Raw genomic sequence first — 21052 nt, 5'->3', positions numbered from 1 at the left:
TTACATTTAAACTTGCCTTTTCAAGCCATAAAAGCCGTAATAAAGACCGAGATACTCACTTTTGGGATTTTCTGTCCCACATGTGGTAGGCATATCATCCCAACCACAAGAGGGCGCGCCAGCATTCCTGTAGCCACCGCTGCCATGCCTTGCTGTTACCCACCGGAAGTGTCTATGTTGTGAGAGAGAGAACGGAAAAGAGCTCCATTCATTGTAAAAGAGAGATCAAGTAAACATTGGAGGGTGGAATCAAAAGCAATGTTTTACCATGTAAGTAGGTCGATTGCAGTTCATTCACGAGCTAACCTTCGTTACTTGGTTATTATAATCATCAATATATGTTGTTAGCCAGTGAACTGTTAACACACAGACTGGTTCAGTTCGTTTTGTTCGACATACATTGTTCTACAATCACTGATCGCACATTGCTGAACCTCGAGCAGAGTTGCCATGTCTGCTTATTATAAGCGACTTTTTCTTTGAAGTTTCTTGTAAATATTGGAAGTTGCAGATTGCGTTTTTTCTGGGCTTGTTTCTAAAGTGTGGTTGCTTATTTGGGCTAGCTTCCTAATGTTGTTTTAACTTGTTTAGTGGTTCTCAAGCATTTTCATGTCAAGGACCCCCCAATGAATATGCATTTGTCCACGCCACGGACCCCCATCTGAAAATAAGTTATGCCAGGGACCCCATACCAGATTTGTGTTGTTAAAATGTTTCAAAAATATTCCAAGATTACCATTTGCTTTTTCAAGATCGGCTATGTTCAAATATCCGTTGCCTAGTCGCTTCTGTTGGGCTTGTTTTCATATACCTGGTTGCTTGTTTCTCTCGCAAAATCTGGTGTAGAAGAGTCGAATGGGACCACCAGTGTTCTGTGCAGATAATCTTATCCGTCCTCAGTCATTGGACGCTGAACAAAGGTTGAATGAGGCGTTCTCCTTAAACATTGCTTGTGTTTTTCTGTTCATAGATTTCTTTGGAGCATGAGATCTTGTTACATCCACGGTATTTTGGCCCCAATCTTCTCAACACCGTGAAGCAGAAACTGTTCACAGAAGTGGAGGGCACGTGTACTGGCAAGTAAGTGGCATTGAGACCTATTTGATGGTTCTACATTTTTTTATGTAAATCTAATCATTGTGGCCCCAACATGGTCACTGTTTACATGAGGACTGTAAAGGCAGGAGTAGCATTTGTATGAAGAACATAAAATGTCAAAAATATAAGTTAGGCTGGAAAGTCAATAACAGTTCTTGACCTTATTTCATTACTTATTTTCAGGAAAACTTTTATAAAAAAACTTGGTTGGATAAAAAAACTAAAAATGTTTTACACCTTTTTATCCATTTGTTTCAGGTATGGCTTTGTCATTGCTGTTACCACGATTGACAACATAGGTGCTGGTGTGATCCAGCCAGGGAGAGGGTTCGTCCTTTACCCTGTCAAATACAAGGCCATTGTCTTCCGTCCATTTAAGGGTGAAGTAGTGGATGCTGTGGTCACTCAGGTTAACAAGGTCAGTGACTACAGATATGGTTCAGAGACTGGCACAAAACTAAACATAATGTCAGGATCATTAAAAAAAATTCACAACAGTTTTGGTTGTAGCTTATCTGAACTTGTTCCCGTGTTTTTTGCAGGTTGGGCTGTTCACCGAAATAGGTCCCATGTCTTGTTTCATCTCTCGTCATGTAAGTCATGTCACCTAACTTGTTGTCTACAGAGTTGCATGGTTGTTTGATGCTGGTCCATTGTAGTGCCCTAACCATGAATTTATGTATTTTGCAGTCCATTCCCTCAGAAATGGAGTTTGACCCCAACTCTAATCCCCCTTGCTATAAGACTGTTGATGAGGTAAAACTTTAAATGATTACATTTGTGTTTTGCCAGCTGTCGATTTGTATTTATTATTATTTTTTAAATTGTGCCTGTTCACCCAAAACTGGTTGGATGGCATTATTGTTTTCATAGCAAGCCAACTGTGCAAGGCACTTCAAATTCAACATGCCAGTTCCATCAAAAGCAGGAAGCAACAAACACTTATGTGATGGTCTGAGAAGTGTGAATGGTGTCAGTCAATGAGGTTTCCTTTATGCATTTTGTTCACTGCTTTCGATAAGAGTGACGGTGAACAAATGCTACTACAATCAAATATGTTATGTTGTTTTGTATCGAGAAGAATCTAACGTTTGTGTGATTAATTTGGCAGAATGTTGTAATTATTTTAAGCTTAGTCTATGGAATACTAAATATTAAAATGAACCCTGAGTGTATGTTAGAGATCATGATGGTGGCGCCATACAAAATTACCTTGGAAACGGAGACAGTGTTCAAAATATCTCAAGGTCTTCTTTAGCTGCTAGTAGTCTATTCTTTATGATGATGGCAAAGAGCTGCTCAGTCTCTCACTTAAATATTTGTTTTATTTTCTTTTAAGGACATTGTAATCCAGCAAGATGATGAGATCCGGCTTAAGATTGTGGGAACAAGAGTGGATAAAAATGACATTGTAAGAATACTTTCAGTCAAGCACTATCTGTCAATAGGCAAAATGATGGGCCTATTTTATATTATTTATATACCATTATGTTGATTTACACTTAGTTACTTCTTACATGGTTGTAATGTGTTCCTTTTTTCAGTTTGCCATTGGATCGCTCATGGATGATTATCTTGGTAAGTATACGACAATATCTGAGAATCACAGTTTATTTTGGTCAACTGACATGGTCCATGGAAAATATATAGCTATAGCTGCTTGCCTTTTTCAACCATTATACTATACTAAGATCAAGATAAGGTTGAAAATGGGTGAAGTTCTCCTTAAAGAGTTTGTTTCCTTAACCCATTGAGACCTGAAGCCGATTCGACATGTCTCCTAAATCTCAACAGTATTCTGAAAAACGTATGTTTCTACATCAGTGGTGCTCAATCTTTTTCATGTCAAGGACCCCCAAAATTATATGTATTTGGCAGCGGATCCCCATCAAAATATTTTGTTCCAGGGACCCCCAGAAGCAAAGATTTGAGTTAAAAATGTTCGCTTTAAGAAAATATATATATTCAAAGATTTGCACACATTTGCACGATTTTTCAAAAATAGCAGATCTACAAGCTCGTAGCGTGGCATGAGCTTGTATATCTGCTATTTTTGAATAGCCCAAAGTGTAAAACAATGCTTTTTAGCTCAAATCTAAAAATGACACAGTTCCAGGTCTTAATGGGTTAAAGAGTTTGTTTCCTTAAATGTGTCAGTAAATCCTTAACTCCTAAACATTGTATCTGTGTTATTTTCTCAGGTCTGGTCAGCTGATTTCTCTGTCACCATGTGTGTGAAGGCGTGGTTATTTTGTTAAAAAAATATATTTTTCTGTTTGTTTGGAAAATAGTCTAAAATGGATTCCATTTAAGCCTGATTAAGATTTAGTTGCAGGACTAGTGTGTCGCATGTCAAAAATAACTGACCTACAAGTTCACAGCATGTCGCATCGCCCACTCATTGAGAGCTTGTAAGTCAGCTATTTTCGAGGCGCAGCACTGTCGTGCGACTGAGCATAGATTAGGTTTTAGCCAGAATAACGTGTATGTTGTTATTCAACACTCTTAATTTTAGCTCACCTACATTTTGTTCACAACATATAATTCTCCAACTCAGCTAGTTGCTACATATGCTTGGATTTTGTACTTGGACTGTAATAAAACATTCTATTTGTTACCACTATGTCCTCTCTTTTGTGTGCAACACAAAACAAATGTATGTTGTGTTGTTTTAACATCTGAATGTGTTGGTGTAATGACACCACAGTTAATGTTTCTGTTACAACCTTTATTGTTACTATTTGTTGATATAGGCTACACGCCTACACAGTTACATTATGTGCATAGTTTGTCTTTCTTTATAACCTCTGACGTATTTATACTGTAAGTATTCCACGATGAACACTATTTCATTCTGGTACAGTACATGCTATGCTAAGGATTGCAAGTGAAGGTTACACATAGAGATATGCATTACAATACATGACAAACATATGCCGTTTTTAGATTGTTAAGAAATTGAGTATGACTTACTGAATCACTCAAAAGTTAACATTTGATAATATAGCACAAAACTAAACGTTTGTCATGCATTGAAATGCATGTACATATATCTGTGTATAACCTGTACTGGTTTAGAGTTACACAGACATTAAGGCTTAGATTTATTGTAGGATATACTGTACATTTATAGTATAAATCACAGACAAATAGGCGTAGATTTATATTATAAATCTATGACTAAATGTCTGTGTAACCGTATTATTATAGTACTTTTCCAAGACAATATTAATATCTCATGAAAAAACAACTGCTAAGACTAGAAATCCGCAATAAGTCATAAATCCAAGAGGTACTATTTTCTCATGATGATCGAGAGACGAAACGTTTAAATACGGCGACGTGGGCGTGTCACTGTGCCGGCTTTGAATACGTCACTGATACGCGCCGACGTTCTTCCTTTCTCTCGTCCTGAAGATGGCGGCAGGGGTGAGTAAGATGGAGCGATAGACACTCATTCAACTTTCCCCGCTGTTTGTCGCCGCTATCCCATGAAAATCAGCCCCATCCGAGCGCCTTCCGAACAACGTTCACTAAATAATGTCTTTCCTGTATGTTGAGCAGCCGATGTTGACGATATTTTAGTGATAACGTTTATTCAGCGTTCATCCCATCAGTTTATGTTGACGTTGCATACAGGCAGGCTGTAGGCATGACGCCCTGACCTGATGTGTGCCACGTTAGCTGTGTTCACACCGGTAGCATGTCTATTGTTACTAGGACGTTCTTCCTTTTTTGTTCAGTTCTCAGTGAACTGTAATGTTGTGATGATTAAAGGCTGTGCAATGTGTATTGTCTTCTTCAGCTGTGTAAATGAGAGCTAACTGATATTTGTTCCGGTGTTGGTGGCTAGTTAGCCTATCAAGAAACCGAATATGTACAGGAATAGCAAAGTAGTTGATGCATGTCATTACATAATGCCACCGTTTTGCCACGTTATAGACATTTTGTCAGGCAGCCCCCTAACAACACCTTCAGATTCATTGTTTAGATTGTTAAATGGACTGGTCTGGTATCCTAGGTTTGGGAGCCCTTTTATAATACATTTGGAGGAATAAAGTTGTAATTCCCAACTGCTAAATAATGAATTAAACTTATTTTTGCTTTGGTTTGTAGACCCTTTATATTGGGGTACACTGCACACTGATCGCATTCAAACGTTGGGCCTTTCGGTGCCATTGGTGGCATTGGTTCTATAAGAACCCCCACCCCCTAATGATTATGTGACATGATCAAGTATTAGTTCAATTGCTTCCAAGGGTAGCAGTGATATACTTTTACATTAGTTGTTAACCCTCACTAAGGATGCTGTGTCGTTTTTCTCCTCTGTTTGTTTCTTTCTAGACCCTGTACACGTACCCAGACAACTGGAGGGCCTTCAAGGCTCAGATCGCAGCCCAGTATAGCGGTGCTCGCCTCAAGACGGCCAGCAACCCCCCTGCCTTCACCTTCGGGCAGACGAACCGTTCTCCTAACTTCCTGAGCAACTTCCCCCTGGGCAAGGTCAGTAAGAGCTGTGATATTCAATCTAGTAAATTCGAGGGGTTACTCCAGTTGTCCAATTTGCAGGTGTTAGGGGTTTCACCTTTGCAAGGACTAATGTTACTGCAATACTGCCATCCTCAGTACATGTGGTCTTTCTTTTTTTTTTATATAGAACCCGTAAATAACTACATACCTTTTGTTGAACCAAAAATGTTCCTGAAGTTTGGCCAAAAATCTGCATGTCAAACAGAAGTATTTGTTTCTATTGGTATAATGAGGTGGAACAACTGGTTGGATAACTTGGGTGGTCCTCATAACAGGTTTAAGAAACCTCCCACTACAAACTACACCCACTTTGTGTAAGTAATGCAGTTTCTTTAGTGCGGCTCACTGCCAGGTCTGTCACAATTATTAAATAATTGCCTAATTGACATTATTTGAGGTAATCACAATTATTTTGCATAATTGTCAATTGTTTCCATCTATCTGTTTGAATTAATCTGTTGAATGTTCATACATTTTTAAAAAAATGGCAGAAATAGTCTATCTATAAGCTCACAACGCGTTGCATTGTGGTGCGTTGTGAGATTGTAGATCACCTATTTCATTATTAGTGTTTTGAAATTGGTGCCGGACCCGTCATTGTCAGTCATTTCTTTGTATATTTAAGTTAATTGTCATATCTGCCCCGAGCAATTTTAATTGACAAAGCCTAAAAAGCTAATGGAAATTTAATTTGTATGCCAAAAACCTAAATTAAATAATTAATCACAATTATTTGTAATCAACTAAAATGTCATGATCGTGACAACCCTACTCACTGCCTGACACTGTCCCACACTCTACAGGTCCCTGCTTACCAGGGAGATGACGGCTTCTGTCTGTTTGAGAGTAATGCCATTGCTCACTACCGTAAGTCTCACTTCCATGTTATGAGGTCGTTTTTAGTGTCCTTAGTGATTCTAGATTCTAAGTCACCTGAGTTCATAGAGTAAGATTGTTTTGCTTATTCTATGAGATGTATACGGTCTGTGTGTGTGTATATATTTTTTAAACTTCATTTTTTGTTTTGTTTATTCAGAATGGTTGTCTCCCATTATCAAGGGCTCTCATTGATTGTCTTGATGCCTTGTATTGATAGTGTTTCTTGTTTATTCTTATCCCCACCATACAGTGAGCAATGACGCCCTGCGCGGTGCCACTCCCCAGGCTGCAGCTCAGGTGCTGCAGTGGGTGAGCTTCGCTGACGCAGAGATCATCCCTCCAGCCAGTGCATGGGTCTTCCCCACCCTGGGTATCATGCAGTTCAACAAGCAGGTACACGTTATCCCAATGTTGTCGGGTTAAGAACAACTTAAACCCTCTGTACTTAGTAAAACGGACCCGAGTTGCAAATGTACTTGGTACACTTTAATCGCTCTAATCTACACCACTCTTTGCCAAAAATAGTCGATCTACAAGTTCACAACGGTAAACGTTGCCTACAGAATAGGGATGCTGCTGGGGTTCAAGTGGTTACGCTAATGACAGAATGTTGATTGGTAGTAAGTTGGGATCCCAAAGCAGATGTTGCACTTCTGAAGTGTAATGGATTGCGAACTGTTATGATTGTTCTTTAGAAAAAGTTGGTACTTTAAGTAGGGATGTGAACAACTCAGTATTTTGCTAGTTGACGTGTCTGTGGCATTTATCAACAAGTAGATGGACTTAACAGTAAGCCTTGCCGAGCCCTGAGGCTCATAGGGCAGGAGCCTATTGCCTGTTTCCTTAAAGTGAGGCAGCTTGATGTACAAGTACACCCCCTGGACATGACACTAGTGTTGCAGGGACTTACCCCAATCCAACCCTTGATGCTGAGTGCCAAGCAGGGAGGCATTGGGTCCCATTTTTAGTCTTTGGTATAGTGCTATTTTAAAATGAACTACCACAATCATGTCCAGAATTTGTTTCAAAGCCCCACGCCATGGCGAGATCTGCCATTGAGGGTCTAACTGGAAGTACCACCCAAGGAAGTTATGTTGATGCTTTGAAGATCTGTTTACATTACCCGTGCATGAAAACCCTGTTGTGATTGGTTGTAAAATACCGCTTCCGGGCGAAGTACATGCAACGTAAGTCCCGCCCTATAAACATACTCTGCATTAGGTCGTTACCAGGCTTTTCTCCTCAGAGATGAGAAAAGGCTGGGAATGGGGCTATTAAAGCCTTAATGTTTAAACATTTAAAAATTAATCTTATTTAACCACATGAATCCTAATGTCCCTATTCTGGGTGCGACTGCGAAAATAGCCGATCTACAAGCTTACTATGCCTCGCAACATTGAGAGCTTGTAGATCTGCTATTTTCAGCCAAGAAATTTGGTGTAGAGGGAAATGCTTATGGATCTAGTATAAAGCCCTGGGGGACACTGGTCAACTTAAGTATATAGGGTTTACGTGGTTAAAGTAAACGTGCGTTTATGTGACCATTTCTAGTCGTATCATTTCACAAAGTTACAATTTGTTTACCATGTTACTGAAAGGTCAGCGAAGAGGTGACAGCTCGGCTCACTTTAATCATATACCTACTGAAATCCTGCATCCTCCATGACTGCATAGAGCTAGCATATGTTTTGCCATGAACCCAGGCCTAGTGCTTTAGTTGTTTGTCCTGTCTGAACAACCCCGAATCTGCATGGAGATGCTGAAATGCAGCAGGGAGAAGGAGGTGCTGTGTCACTCACCCAAAAAAGCAGGTCAAGCTCAGAATGCGGCACATCGTGTGATTTAACTCCAAGGACATAAGTAGCCTTGGGAACCGTTAGTTCCAGAGCCATGGGGCCCATTATTTTGTTTCTGTAAAGCTACTTTTGAGTATTTAGAATAACTATAAATATTATCATTATTATAAGACTGGTGTCAATGTCTTGTTTCTGTAGGTTGAGGCAGCTTGATCTACAGGTACACCCCCCTGGACATTACGCTAGTATGTCTTGGGGAAATCCAGCCCTTGATGCTGAGTGCCAAGCAGGGAATTATTGGGTACCTTTTTTATAGTCTTTGGTATGATTGAACCCCAACCTCCAAGTTACGTTATCTAGTTTGTCAAAATTGTATAAATATTTTTTTTTAACCCGGAACAGGAAATGTTCATGCCACCTTCTGGAAAAGAGAACTACAGTTATATACGGTCTATTGGACAATAATCTAGTATTACCTTTACAAGTCTCACTTTACACTTGTTTTGTCTGTCAGTCTATTACACTAAGTCACTGTCGCTAATAGCTAGTTGAGCTGAATCTGTATCAAATGGAACAGTCAATTTTCCTCTTGGGGAATTTTGTGCTGACTGTTAGTACGGGTCAAGTCTACACTCTGGAATTGGTTCACTGCAATCTGCCATGGTTGTCTATTTCAGATGCCTGAATCAAATTAGCTTCTCTGTGCTACCTAGTCTGCAATCTCTGCAGAACACTGGGTATTTTGGGTGAGCGGTTAGGTTAGACAAGGAAGGGCTGCACACCCTGACATCAAGAGCATAAGATTCCAAGATATTGAGAGTTTGTGAAATAATATATCTAATTCCCTGTGATTCTCTCTCTTCCCTTGTGTCTACAGGCCACAGAGCAGGCCAAGGAGGAGGTGAAAAAGGTTTTCACAGTGCTCAACAATCACCTGAACACTCGTACCTACCTGGTGGGTGAGAGGGTCACCCTGGCTGATATCAGTGTAGCCTGCTCCATGATCTGGCTCTACAAACAGGTAGGCACATAAAAAGTAACACATAGAGATGCAGAGGTTGCAATATTCTTGGCAGATACTGATTCCCAGTTTTTTATTAGTCTGACCTGCCGGTACTGGTTTTTCAGTTTTCGTTTTTTTCAGATACAGATTTTTGAGATTTTCTATCTAAGGACTATAATTAGATACTACTAGACCATACCCGGTCGACGCATCCGTGGGGGGATATGCGCACATGATCTGGCAACCCGGGAGGAAGTTAGTCCCATAGCTGGGCAGCCCCGTAACCATGGCGACATTCTTTGACACAAAAGCGCTAATAAGAAGCTGAGATTTGATGAAATTGAAAAACGGGCTTCACAGTTAAGTTCAGATGGTAATGGTCAATGGCTGTGTGCAAAATCAGAGCAATTGGTCCAGCCAGTGAGGAGAACCGGGTATCTTCACTCACGTACCACTACAGAGGTTACTAGAATTATAGTAGGATAGTAGGATTATAGTAGGATGGTTGCTCCAATGCCTTTTTTTTAGGCTGGAGAAGTTGTGTATGTCACAACAGGCTAAATCACTTGCTTGTCCCCCACACACACAGACAAATGGATAAATAGAGATGGATGGATAGATGGATGGATGCATTAAAAAGCCATTTTAATTATCACAATAATGAGACTGCTGATTTTGAAGATGCTGTCCATACTGTTGGCCACTGTCCTCACAATGGGTCAAAAGCCATGACTCATGGCTTGGTAGTACAGCCTAATCTGCTATTATACACACCGTATGATGGGGCATAAATTATGCCTGATTTACAAGCCTACAACGTGTTGCAGATGAACCTGTTGTGAGCTTGAAGATCAGCTATGCTTAGGCGCGACACCGTCTATGTGGAAGCGTACATTAGTCACTGGTGAGAGTGCTGTTGCTGACGTTTATGAAGATTTATGACTCTAATTAATTAGGCTTCTCAGCGAGGCACGGACACTTCTAGCCGACCAGGCTAAGCTAAATTGCTACACAACCACAACAAATTGTTGCTTGAAAGTGAAATGTTACTGCCGTTACTTTTGCTCGTAAAGAGCATGACAGTCACAGCATTGAGTAGGCTATGCTGCACGCAAGATTATGGAATATATCCTTACATTGCAATGGTAAGCAGCTCCATCTGTAGGCTGTTACTAGGCTACTTGCTAGAGTTTATTGACTCAGCATTGTGCACGACTTGATGCTGCACAGCGCCCATCTAGTATCAATTTCACACAATACCGGCATAAAACTGGAATTCATGACCATGACCTGATTTGATAGTTTTGATAGTCGGCCGATTGCTCGCTGCATGTCTACTAACATACACTCAGAACTCTTAAGTGTGGTTATATCCATGCACTTTCACAGATATAGTCATGCCAAAATGTCCCAAACTTGTTTTTTACTTATAATTTTATGACTTTCGCTTTTACTAAGTATTAAAAAATAAACTATAACAAAGAACTGCTCTTAAAAATGCATTTATATTTTCATATTTATATGTTCCAAGGAATATGAGCAATATCATATTAATCAATTAAAGCATGAATAAAATAATAGGTTAGTGAACATGTCTATAAACGCTTTAGGATGTTCTCAATAAGACAGAAATTGTTGCCACATTTTATCAAAGGCTGCAGAGCCAAATCTATCCTCCCCGTGTGTAATAGTTGAAGGTACATTTTTGCTATTTTTCAAGGGCAGCATGAAGCCAGATTTAAGTAATGCTATTATCAAGTAAATGGCATTGGTATGAAGCCATGAAATGCCCAATATTGTTCAACTCTCAGCTTTCATTGCCTTGATCCAGTCCCCTGTCTCTTCCTCACGCAGGTCCTGGAGCCTTCTTTCCGTCAGCCATACCCAAATGTGACACGTTGGTTTGTCACTTGCGTCAACCAGCCACAGTTCAAGGCAGTCCTTGGGGAGGTCAGGCTGTGTGAAAAGATGGCTCAGTTTGACGGTGAGTTTTTAAACACGAAAAACTATGTCAGGTGAAAATTTTGACGCAACCAGTGACTGTGACAAATATCCACTTCCATGTACTGTAAAAGGCATAGAAGCAAACGGCATCCTCCATCACTGGGCAAGGCGGTGTCCTTTCATGGCACTGAGTCTTATATCTGATGGGGGTAGAGAGACTTGAGTCCATATTAATCCCAGTCGTCTCTGCTTGGTGAGGATAAGGCTGGTTCATGCTGTGGACACATTGAACAAGATGTCTGTTTAACAAAGTAGCATTCAAATTATATGGCCATGTGTTTTTTATTTATATTGTGTAACTGTCTTGTATAGTATATTGCATTATTAGTTTACCTAATATGCAATTTGGGCAATATTTGAACTTAAATTCCATTTGGAACAACTTGTGATATTAACTTAAGTACATTGTGTGTGTTCTTGATTTGTTCTGAAACCAATCACACGATTTATATTTCTGTGAATCCCTGCAAAGTTCAGGGCAGGATTTTAGATCTCCTACGTGAAGACTGATAACTCCTCAGATTTGTGTAATGCTTTACTATTCAACCTTGTCAATTATAAAGAGTGTTAATATTCACCTTTTTATATATTCTGATGTTGTTTTGAAACGGTTTAGCAGGTTCAGTGATGTTTCTTTGACTGAGAAAATGATTTAATATGGCTGAGATGAAAATAACTGGTTATTTGGGAAACTCATGGTCTACACGATAAAAGGCATTAATTTCAAGTGTCAGAATCTATTTGGACAAGTGTTTGCAAATATGTGTTCTAGCTGTACTTGTGCTGACTCACACTTCTGTGTATTTCACAATCCAAAAGTCCCTGACCAGATACTCTGTACTCGGTTAATCTAAAGCAAACGTTATTCTGCCTCCTCCAGCCAAGAAGTTTGGTGACATGCAGCCTAAGAAAGAGGCTGCTCCAAAGAAAGAGAAGGCTGGAAAGGATGGAGCCAAACCCCAGGAGAAGAGGGAGAAGAAAAAAGAAGAGAAGAAGCCTGCCCCTGCTGATGATGCTGATGATATGGATGAATGTGAAGCAGCTCTGGCCTCTGAGCCCAAAACAAAGGACCCTTTCGCACATCTGCCAAAGAGGTAAAAAAAAAAAACACACTTGGCATAGCTTGCATTACATATCACAAGCATTCACCGTCCATATTTTTGCATATTGTGGAGAGGCTCTTTTCCCTCCCTACTCGAAGCTGTGGAATGACATCTCTTATGTCGGAACTGCACAGTCACTCCCCATATTTTGCAGCAGTCACCACAAAACTCACATCTTAAGACTTCACCTAATTTCCTAGCCTTTATCATCTTTACATCTGCACTTGTTTATTTGGATAGTTATGTTTACTTGTTAACAGATTCTAAGTATGTTTTTAATGGTTAAGTTTACATGTTGATGGATGTATGTTATTTAGATACTAGATTTGAAGTGTAGTTTGCCATCTTGGTTACTTTCTATCTAGCACATACTTCCTTTCTTGGAACTAGTTTCATGAATGCTTACCCTAGTTACCCTAGGTTTACTAAGGTTCATCGTAATTAGTTTGACCTTGCATTATGTTCCCTCATGATAAGAGCGACTGCTGAATGCCTGAGGATGTTATGATGTTATGGCATTTGAAAGCAAAGTGTTGGGGCTACCCAATAAATATCCACTTCCATGTACTGTAAAAGGCGTAGAAGCAAACGGCATCCTCCGTCACTGGGCAAGGCGGTGTCCTTTCATGGCACTGAGTCTTATATCTGACGGGGGTAGAGAGACATGAGTCCATATTAATCCCAGTCGTCTCTGCTTGGTGAGGAAAAAGGCTGGTTCATGCTGTGGACACATTGAACAAGATGTCTGTTTACCAGAGTTGAACAAATTGTATGGCTGTATTTTGTTTGTTTAAGTGTATTGCATTTTATTGTATATTTCGTTCGTTAACCTAATATGCAATATTTGGGCAATATTTGAACTTAAGTTAATATCACAAGTTGTTCCAAATGGAATTTAAGTACATTTTGCTTGTTCTTGTACTGAAGCCAATCACATGATTTATATTTCTGTGAATCCCTGCAAAAAAAGATCAGGAGAGGATTTTAGCTCTCATATGTGAAGACTGAAAACTCCTCACAATATTATTTGTAAAATTTAACATTTTGCCCTAACCTGCCACCCTAACATGCTTCTGCTTTTGACATTTATGCTTAGGATTGTGCTAATATTGTGATTAGTACTGTTTCACAAAATGAAACCTTTGCAGTTTTGTAGACTGCCCTATTAGTCTTCTTTTTCTGGCAAGAAGGAATTGTAGGATTTCTATTTCAAAAGATGTGTGTGAAGTACTGTCTTGGATAATACTTGCCCAATTACAGATCTTAATAATAATCTATGGATATAGCACCTTTCTAAAGCAAGTAAAAAAAATCCCCAATAAAATAAAAGTACAGTAAAACACTAACGGATAGAAAACATTGCACATGTCCTGCACCCATTTAACATCAGATCCTTTCCTTATTCCAGCGCATTCATCATGGATGAGTTCAAGAGAAAGTACTCCAATGAGGACACCCTGTCTGTAGCCGTCCCCTACTTCTGGGAGCACTTTGATCGCGAGGGCTACTCCATCTGGTACGGAGAATACAAGTTCCCAGAAGAGCTCACCCAGGTCTTCATGAGCTGCAACCTCATTACAGGTGAGACTGAGACACCAACAGCAGGCACTAGACGGTATAGTGTTTTGACCAGATCACAAATATCAATGTGGATCATGGATTAAATTAAATTGGATTCCATAAAGGCAGAAATCACTGTGGCGTGGACGAGATCACCTATAGCTGACTACATTTGTCAAAATGCAGCCTGCTGGCTAGCCTTGATCTACACAAATTATTGATTGTTCCACAGGCAAATGGCTTACACTGGCCGTCATAATTAGCATATTATGGTGGCTGGCGAGCGGATTGACGTTCTTGTTGCACTGATTTCCGACGAGTCTAGGCTATAAAGCACTGTCCCCTCCCTGTTACTGAATGGAGCAGAGGGTAAGGGGGAGTAGCATTTGCTTTCCTAGTTGTCTATTCATCAGCTACTCTGTAGCCTACATTTGATGTTAGCTGTATATATATTTAAATGTTCAAAGACGAGCCGTAATAACGAAAATGAAACTAGCTTTAGTTAGTGCTGTCTTCCTCCCTGTACATTTGCAAGCTTAATGATGCAGGAATGCATCTCACAAGATCCAGCACTTGATTCTTAACATGTGCTGTCAAGTCTGAATATTAAAACTTGTGTCAGTTATGTTTACTAGACCATACCCGGTCGACGCATCCGTGGGGGGATATGCGCACATGATCTGGCAACCCGGGAGGCGACATTCTTTCACACATAAACGCTAATAAGAAGCTGTGATTTGATGAAATTGAAAAACGGGCTTCACAGTTAAGTTCAGATGGTAATGGTCAATGGCTGTGTGCAAAATCGGAGCAATTGCTCCAGCCATTGAGGAGAACCGGGTAGCTTCACCTACCACTACAGACACCACTACAGACAGACAGAGGTTACTAGAATTATAGTAGGATATGATCACCAGTTAATCGCTGCAATTTGAAATGTGAGTTTGCTCGCTGCCCGGCGCGTTGCGAGTCCCTCTTAGTTATCACAGTAGAGGCCGAGGACCGCCCGGGCGGGTGATTATCCCGCAGCGGCACGATTTATTTAAAACAACCGTCTGTGAAAAAAAAAAGTTGGATGGGTGTGTTTTGCCGCATCGTTGGTGCAAACTGCGGTAGTTGGCTACTCTGCTTCAACTTCAATTCTCCTAGCCTGTGATCTTAGCTTAGTCCTGAAAAGAATATCCTATAGAAGTGATGTTTACAATTCTTGGTTTGTCTAAGCAAGTTTTGGTCAGTGAGAGGGCTGCATGGTAGCAGAAAGGCAGTTGTGTCGTTTCATCTCTTTTCATTGACAGTGTGCAATCACGTTACTATAGTAACCCGAAAATGCACGTGTTACAGCCGAATGTATACTTTGTCGTATGACAGGGTCGTGCGCAAAAAATAGCAGATCTACTAGCTGACAACACATCATGGACATGAAGAATTGTGAGCTTGTAGATCTCCTATTTTTGACCCGCTGTACTGCGAAGTATAACTCGAGCTAAGGACTGGGGAACTGTTCTCACATGAATTGCTTGTCCAGTGCGAATATATTGGCATTCAGCGATATATCTTTTTTGGGCTGACCCATCACGTAAAGCTTTTTTATCGTTGTACTCTTTAACAGTGAGTTAATGGAAGGTGATCTGTAGGACAGTCTCGGAAATATGAAATGATAGGAAATCTGCAACACTGAAGTTTGAAGTAGAAAATTGATAATAATGGATCTAGTATTTGTTTATTGATTAGGAGCGGGTAGTCTGCATAAGTAGTGTACCCTAAACGCGACGTAGGATACTTGCTAAATGTATGTAAACTAGGAAGTTCGGCCCTCACACCTAAGTCGCACCGCAGATCCAACTGATATGCCCATATATGGAGATCTCTGTATCTGTCAGTCCTTGTCCCTTTTATGCCTATACCTGGGGATCTCTGTATCCGTCTGTCCTTGTCCTTTTTATGCCTATACCTGGAGATCTTTGTATATGTCAGTCCTTGTCCCTTTTATGCCCATATATGGAGATCCCTGATGTCATCAGTATGCCCATATATGGGCATGCCCCCTTTTGTGCCAATATATGAAGCTGACTGATTTGTTTGCGCCTGATGCCATGACGACACATTGAGGTTAGACAACACACTATATTTGGGCGTAGCTGCATTGGGAACTCCTTGGTCATGGCTGAGTCATGGTCTGCCTGCCGGCCCTCCCTTAAGCTAATTTTAAAATAGGATAATGTTGTCAGCATTAAAACCGGAGCATGATGTGAGCTGTTATTTGATGATGATAAATACTGAGGCATTTAAGAAGGGTTGTAACATCGGTCATTCTAGTCAATAAGAAAATTGGGGCTACCCAACAAATATCCACTTCTATTGTCTGTAAAAGGCATTGAAGCGAATGGCATCCCCCGTCACTGGGCAAGGCGGTGTCCTTTCATGGCACTGAGTCTTATATCTGACAGGGGTAGAGAGACGTGAGTCCATATTAATCCCAGTCGTCTCTGCTTGGTGAGGAAAAAGGCTGGTTCATGCTGTGGACACATTGAACAAGTTGTCCGTTTACCAAAGTTGTATTCTAATTGTATGGCTGTGTATTGTTTATATTTAACACGGAACACACTGCAACACTGTGTGACAAGTGACAACTACTTACAGTAAGAAGCATGTGTATCTTTGACTGATCATGTGTGCAATCATCTGCTATCTGCTTGGCACTTTGTTACGTGGTTCTCGAATGCTGATTAAATGTTTAAATCCAGCGTTCTCCACCACTGAAAGGGGTCGCATGTCACCCCGACTGCGCTTGTTATTTCTTGAGTGCGGACTGCAGGTCGAATTATGTGGGAGTTGGGATTGTTGGCTGTCTTTTTTATTTACCGGACAGATGGGGAAATGAAAGTTAATGGACGCAACACTGCCAGCGGTCTCTCTCTGTCAACTCGTCTGTCGGCTCCATCCTTCCCCATCAAAATGTACAGAAAAACGGCAGCGCCTCATGGTTTCCCTCAGAAGTGCACATGCACGGGAATAACATAATGAATTAACGCGAGAATCGCAATGCGGCTTGTAATTTCGACACTGTATCGAACGTCAATTTCATTTCCGATACGTATCGAATATTGTGACACCCTTAGCCATTTTATTTGTTCACCTTCATAGCCCAATTGATAAATATCTTTCGAAAGCCAATGTAAATATAGTAACATGGTGTATATACTGTCATTACATTGGCCATATTGCCTCTACTCCCTTCCTAATGAGTGCATCATTCAGGTTTTCAGTGTTGTCATAATAACCTCTCAATAGGCTACATATAGTTTGTGAATGTTAAAAACGGTGTCAAAACTAATTTACTGAAATATTACACAGGAAATGGAACACAGAAGCACAGAGCAGCTCGCCTCTGCCTTCTCAAAATAAATGTGTGATCTGTCGGTATGTAAGAGTTTTACTTGGCTCAAATAAAAGTATAGCAAATGACTTCTGTGACTTGAGCTTATAATCTCAATATTGTTTTCTTGGGAGAACAATGCAGTTGAACAATGGATGAATAGCTAGGCATTAATCATATCTGTTAGGATGATGCCCAGCAGACATTTGTATGATGAATGGACGAAGCCAGCCCGACACCTAACCCTCATCCTAAACTTAACCACACCAAACCGATACAACAACGTAACCATTTCTAATGTCTCAACCCTTTCAAGCTGGTTGCACAGTGCATCATGGGTACTGTCCTGCAAACGTATACATTCCAAGTGCTATCACTATGAATAATTACTCTACTTGTCAAAGCAGTCCCATGGAGAAGCTTGGATGCTCTCTCAAAACTCATGTCAGTAGAGAGAAGTTGTTTAACTTGAACAAAGTTAGAAATTGACAGATGTTAGAAGTTAAAGCAGCACTATGCAACTTTCCTCTTCTACCCCGGATTTGAACCCGGTTTCCTGCTGAAATCTTCAATATTGAGCTAATAGATCCGGCCTGCTTGCTCGGGGGATAAATTGAATCTTGACCATCTGGTCAAACTTCGTGTCAGATCCTGTGTCTAGGTGAGACAAGAGCAGGGAGATGAAATGCAACCACCCTAATTGTATGAGTTATATTGTATTAACACACAAATGATACAGATTGGATTTCTTTTACATTGTGAGGCTTTAAGGATGTACTCGACTGTTTAAGAAGTTTAACACATCCAATCACTGAAGGTTAAGTTTTAAACATTTTTATTCTCTTCCATGGTACCAGCCCAGCTCATACCAAAGACTATTAAAGAAAATGGAACCTAATGCCTCCCTGCTTGGCACTTGGCATCCAGGGTTTCGGTGTTTGTAAGTCCCTGTGCTTGGCCTCCTCTCGCTACAGAAACGGGAGATAGGCTCCCATATGGCTACTTATTTACCACTTAACTTTACTCTTCCCAGGTATGTTCCAGCGTCTGGACAAGCTCAGAAAGAATGGCTTCGCCAGCGTTCTTCTGTTTGGTGGCAACAATGCCAGCACCATCTCTGGAATCTGGATCTTCAGAGGCCAGGACCTGGCTTTCACTGTAAGTATCTGGAAACGAAGAACATGTTATACGAAATCCCCTTGCAAATTATTACACTCAAAGTTAAGCTGGGTTTTAACATCTTCTGTAGACTCATCTAACCAAAAGCTAGCCATTGCTGGCTTAACATGGGTTCTCTTCTCTACATGCAAATATGTGATTTAATTGCCGCCCCTCTGCTGGTGGTGTGCATGTAATCACGTGCAAACAAGTACAAGTGACTGGAAATGTATTTTGGTGTCCTTTATGTATAGCCTATTCAGCGCCTTTTCTTAACCACATAAACCCTATATAATTTGTATTTCAAATGGTGAAAATAGCCAATCAACAAACGCACAATACAGTGAGATTGTAAACCTGCTATTTTCCAAATGTTCTATTTTCGCTGAATGTTCACCTATCATGACATGCCCAGAATCGTGACGCTAGGGTTCATGTGATTAAGAGACACTAGGCATCACCTGAGACCCCCTCCCTGTGCCCTGTTATGCCATGCTCTCTGCACCTAACCCATGCTCCCATGTTGGGTAGGAAGAAAAGGACAGTCTGGCTACTTTAAAAAGTTTTGCATCGGTGCAGAACAAATTGTATTGATTTTAAAACAAATGGGTGTGATGAATCCGATTGAAGATCACTCGCAACCTAACGGCGCTCATCCATAAAGATGGGGAAGCTATACCTGGACGTATCATGTAAGAACAAAATGCCTTCGACTGTTTTTGATTTCTGCAGCCTTCTTTAATTTCACACAATCTCTGTGGGTGAGTATGTCACCAGCCTATCTCAAGAACCGCCTGACCGATCGACTTCAAACTCTGCTTGCGTGTCGTCGAGGACCTGCAGGAGTTGGTCTGGTCAGCGCATATCGATAAATCCTCATATATGAAGTACCCTGATGTCACTTTCCAAATAGATTTACCTAAAAATCTATTGTTTTCTGCAAGCGACATGCATTGTCATACCACAGAATATAAATTGGGATTCAGTGTGTGCAAGTGTTTTTAGGTAGTTGGTCATTGATCTAAAGTTACACTTAACTGGAGTCCCCACTAGATGAGAGGCTTTCCACAGCGATGAGTGACCTTAATTTATGTAACCCAGTGTCCGTTCACAATCGAACCAACAAATTCTTTGTTCTTTCTGCAGCTGTCTCAGGACTGGCAAATCGATTATGAGTCATACGATTGGCGCAAATTGGATCCAGACACTGAAGAATGCAAGACCATGGTGAAGGAGTACTTTGCCTGGGAGGGAGAGTTCAAGCACGTGGGCAAGCCCATGAGCCAGGGCAAGGTCTTCAAGTGATGGACAAGTGGACAGTCAGTCAACGACAGCACTCTGCGCTTCTGCTATTCGTCAACTCTGACAAATAAAAAAAACATGCAGACTTCCTGCCATCAGTACTATTAAACTGAAAGAATGACTTGGAACAACAGCACTATCAAGTCAGCAGTGGATTTATCTCCGTCGCCCCTTGTTTTTCAGTTCAATAATAAAGCATTTTCCACAATGTCATTTTGGGGATTGATTTGTTTGGTGTAGGAATATAAGGTCTATAATGCATAAGTTCCATATGTGTTAAGTATCTAGATTTGGCTTTTGTGCCCGAGTTTTTGCCTTGAGTTATATATCCATACCCGAATTATAAAATGTCCATGATCCTTACACAACCATGGATTTCAACCCAGAAAAAGACAGGACAGAACTGACATTTCATAAATGGTTGAGTATATAATGGCCTAATGCAGTGAACAATAAAAGATAAACTCAAAGCTTGTGACTCAACCTTATTTTCCTTGGGAGAAACCGTTGGAACATGGCCCCTTCCCATATTGTTTTTTATAATGCAACACATACTACTTAACAATTTGGGATATCAAAATATTGAAATAAATGAAAAGGATTGTTGTCTGGAAATCGCTTGATGATTTAGTCAACAAAATGGCAGCTACACAGTGTTTGCTTGCAGATGGGTGGTTTTAAACGGATGTTCTTTTTACCACTAGAGGGCATACTAACACTGGTGAAGTCAAACACTCAGCTCAGGGTACAGAGCAGCTTATGATGGTAAAACAACTGTTCGGTTTGTGTGTGCAGCTTTACTAGCATGTTTTAAATTATTTAAAATGTAGGCATATGCTCTTATCCGGAGGGGTTAATACTAGTAATTTGCCCAACTGCTGCCAGGACTAGCTTTAGTTATACCTTAAGCTTTAATTCTGAGTTTTTGTCCGATGTGACTTGCAGTATGTGAAAGAAAAGTTGGAACAGGCCATATAGCAAATAGTCTGGTTTCGACTTCTGTACCCACTGCGATTGGAAACGAGTTTTATAAAATGTATATTTCTCAAATTTTGTATTTGCGATAATGCTAATATACATATCTGACTATCACATCTGACCTGGACAAATGGACAATGAAAGAGCATGATGAGTATTGTCAGATAATGTTTTAGATAAGAAAAACTGCCTTAGCTTTCATATTCATCACTTTTGCGTGCAACTGAATGTGTTTAAGTGAACAAAGGGATGTGAATACCTTTCA

The 21052-nt window shown here is 40.4% G+C and overlaps 2 protein-coding genes across 2 annotated transcripts; both read left to right on the top strand.

Annotated features, from left to right (window-relative positions):
- Positions 1–184: 184 nt before the first annotated feature.
- polr2g (RNA polymerase II subunit G) lies at positions 185–3715 on the top strand. The gene is made up of 8 exons (XM_084041201.1): positions 185–270; positions 971–1080; positions 1357–1516; positions 1641–1691; positions 1789–1854; positions 2438–2509; positions 2643–2676; positions 3300–3715. Exons 1-8 carry the CDS (start codon positions 259–261, stop codon positions 3311–3313), a joined length of 519 nt encoding a protein of 172 aa, XP_083897327.1. The 5' UTR covers positions 185–258; the 3' UTR covers positions 3314–3715.
- A 746-nt stretch (positions 3716–4461) lies between these two features.
- eef1g (eukaryotic translation elongation factor 1 gamma) lies at positions 4462–20022 on the top strand. The gene is made up of 10 exons (XM_084041971.1): positions 4462–4527; positions 5443–5601; positions 6432–6495; positions 6758–6900; positions 9181–9324; positions 11161–11290; positions 12191–12404; positions 13822–13994; positions 18383–18507; positions 19654–20022. The coding sequence occupies exons 1-10, from the start codon at positions 4516–4518 to the stop codon at positions 19810–19812; spliced, it is 1323 nt and encodes a 440-aa protein (XP_083898097.1). The 5' UTR covers positions 4462–4515; the 3' UTR covers positions 19813–20022.
- Positions 20023–21052: the final 1030 nt, after the last annotated feature.

This window comes from Gymnoscopelus microlampas, assembly GCF_963454915.1.
Source record: "Gymnoscopelus microlampas genome assembly, chromosome: 18".
NCBI classification, from domain to species: domain Eukaryota; kingdom Metazoa; phylum Chordata; class Actinopteri; order Myctophiformes; family Myctophidae; genus Gymnoscopelus; species Gymnoscopelus microlampas.
Note: the sequence above shows the minus strand (reverse complement) of the source record. Positions and strands in the feature narration are given on the sequence as shown.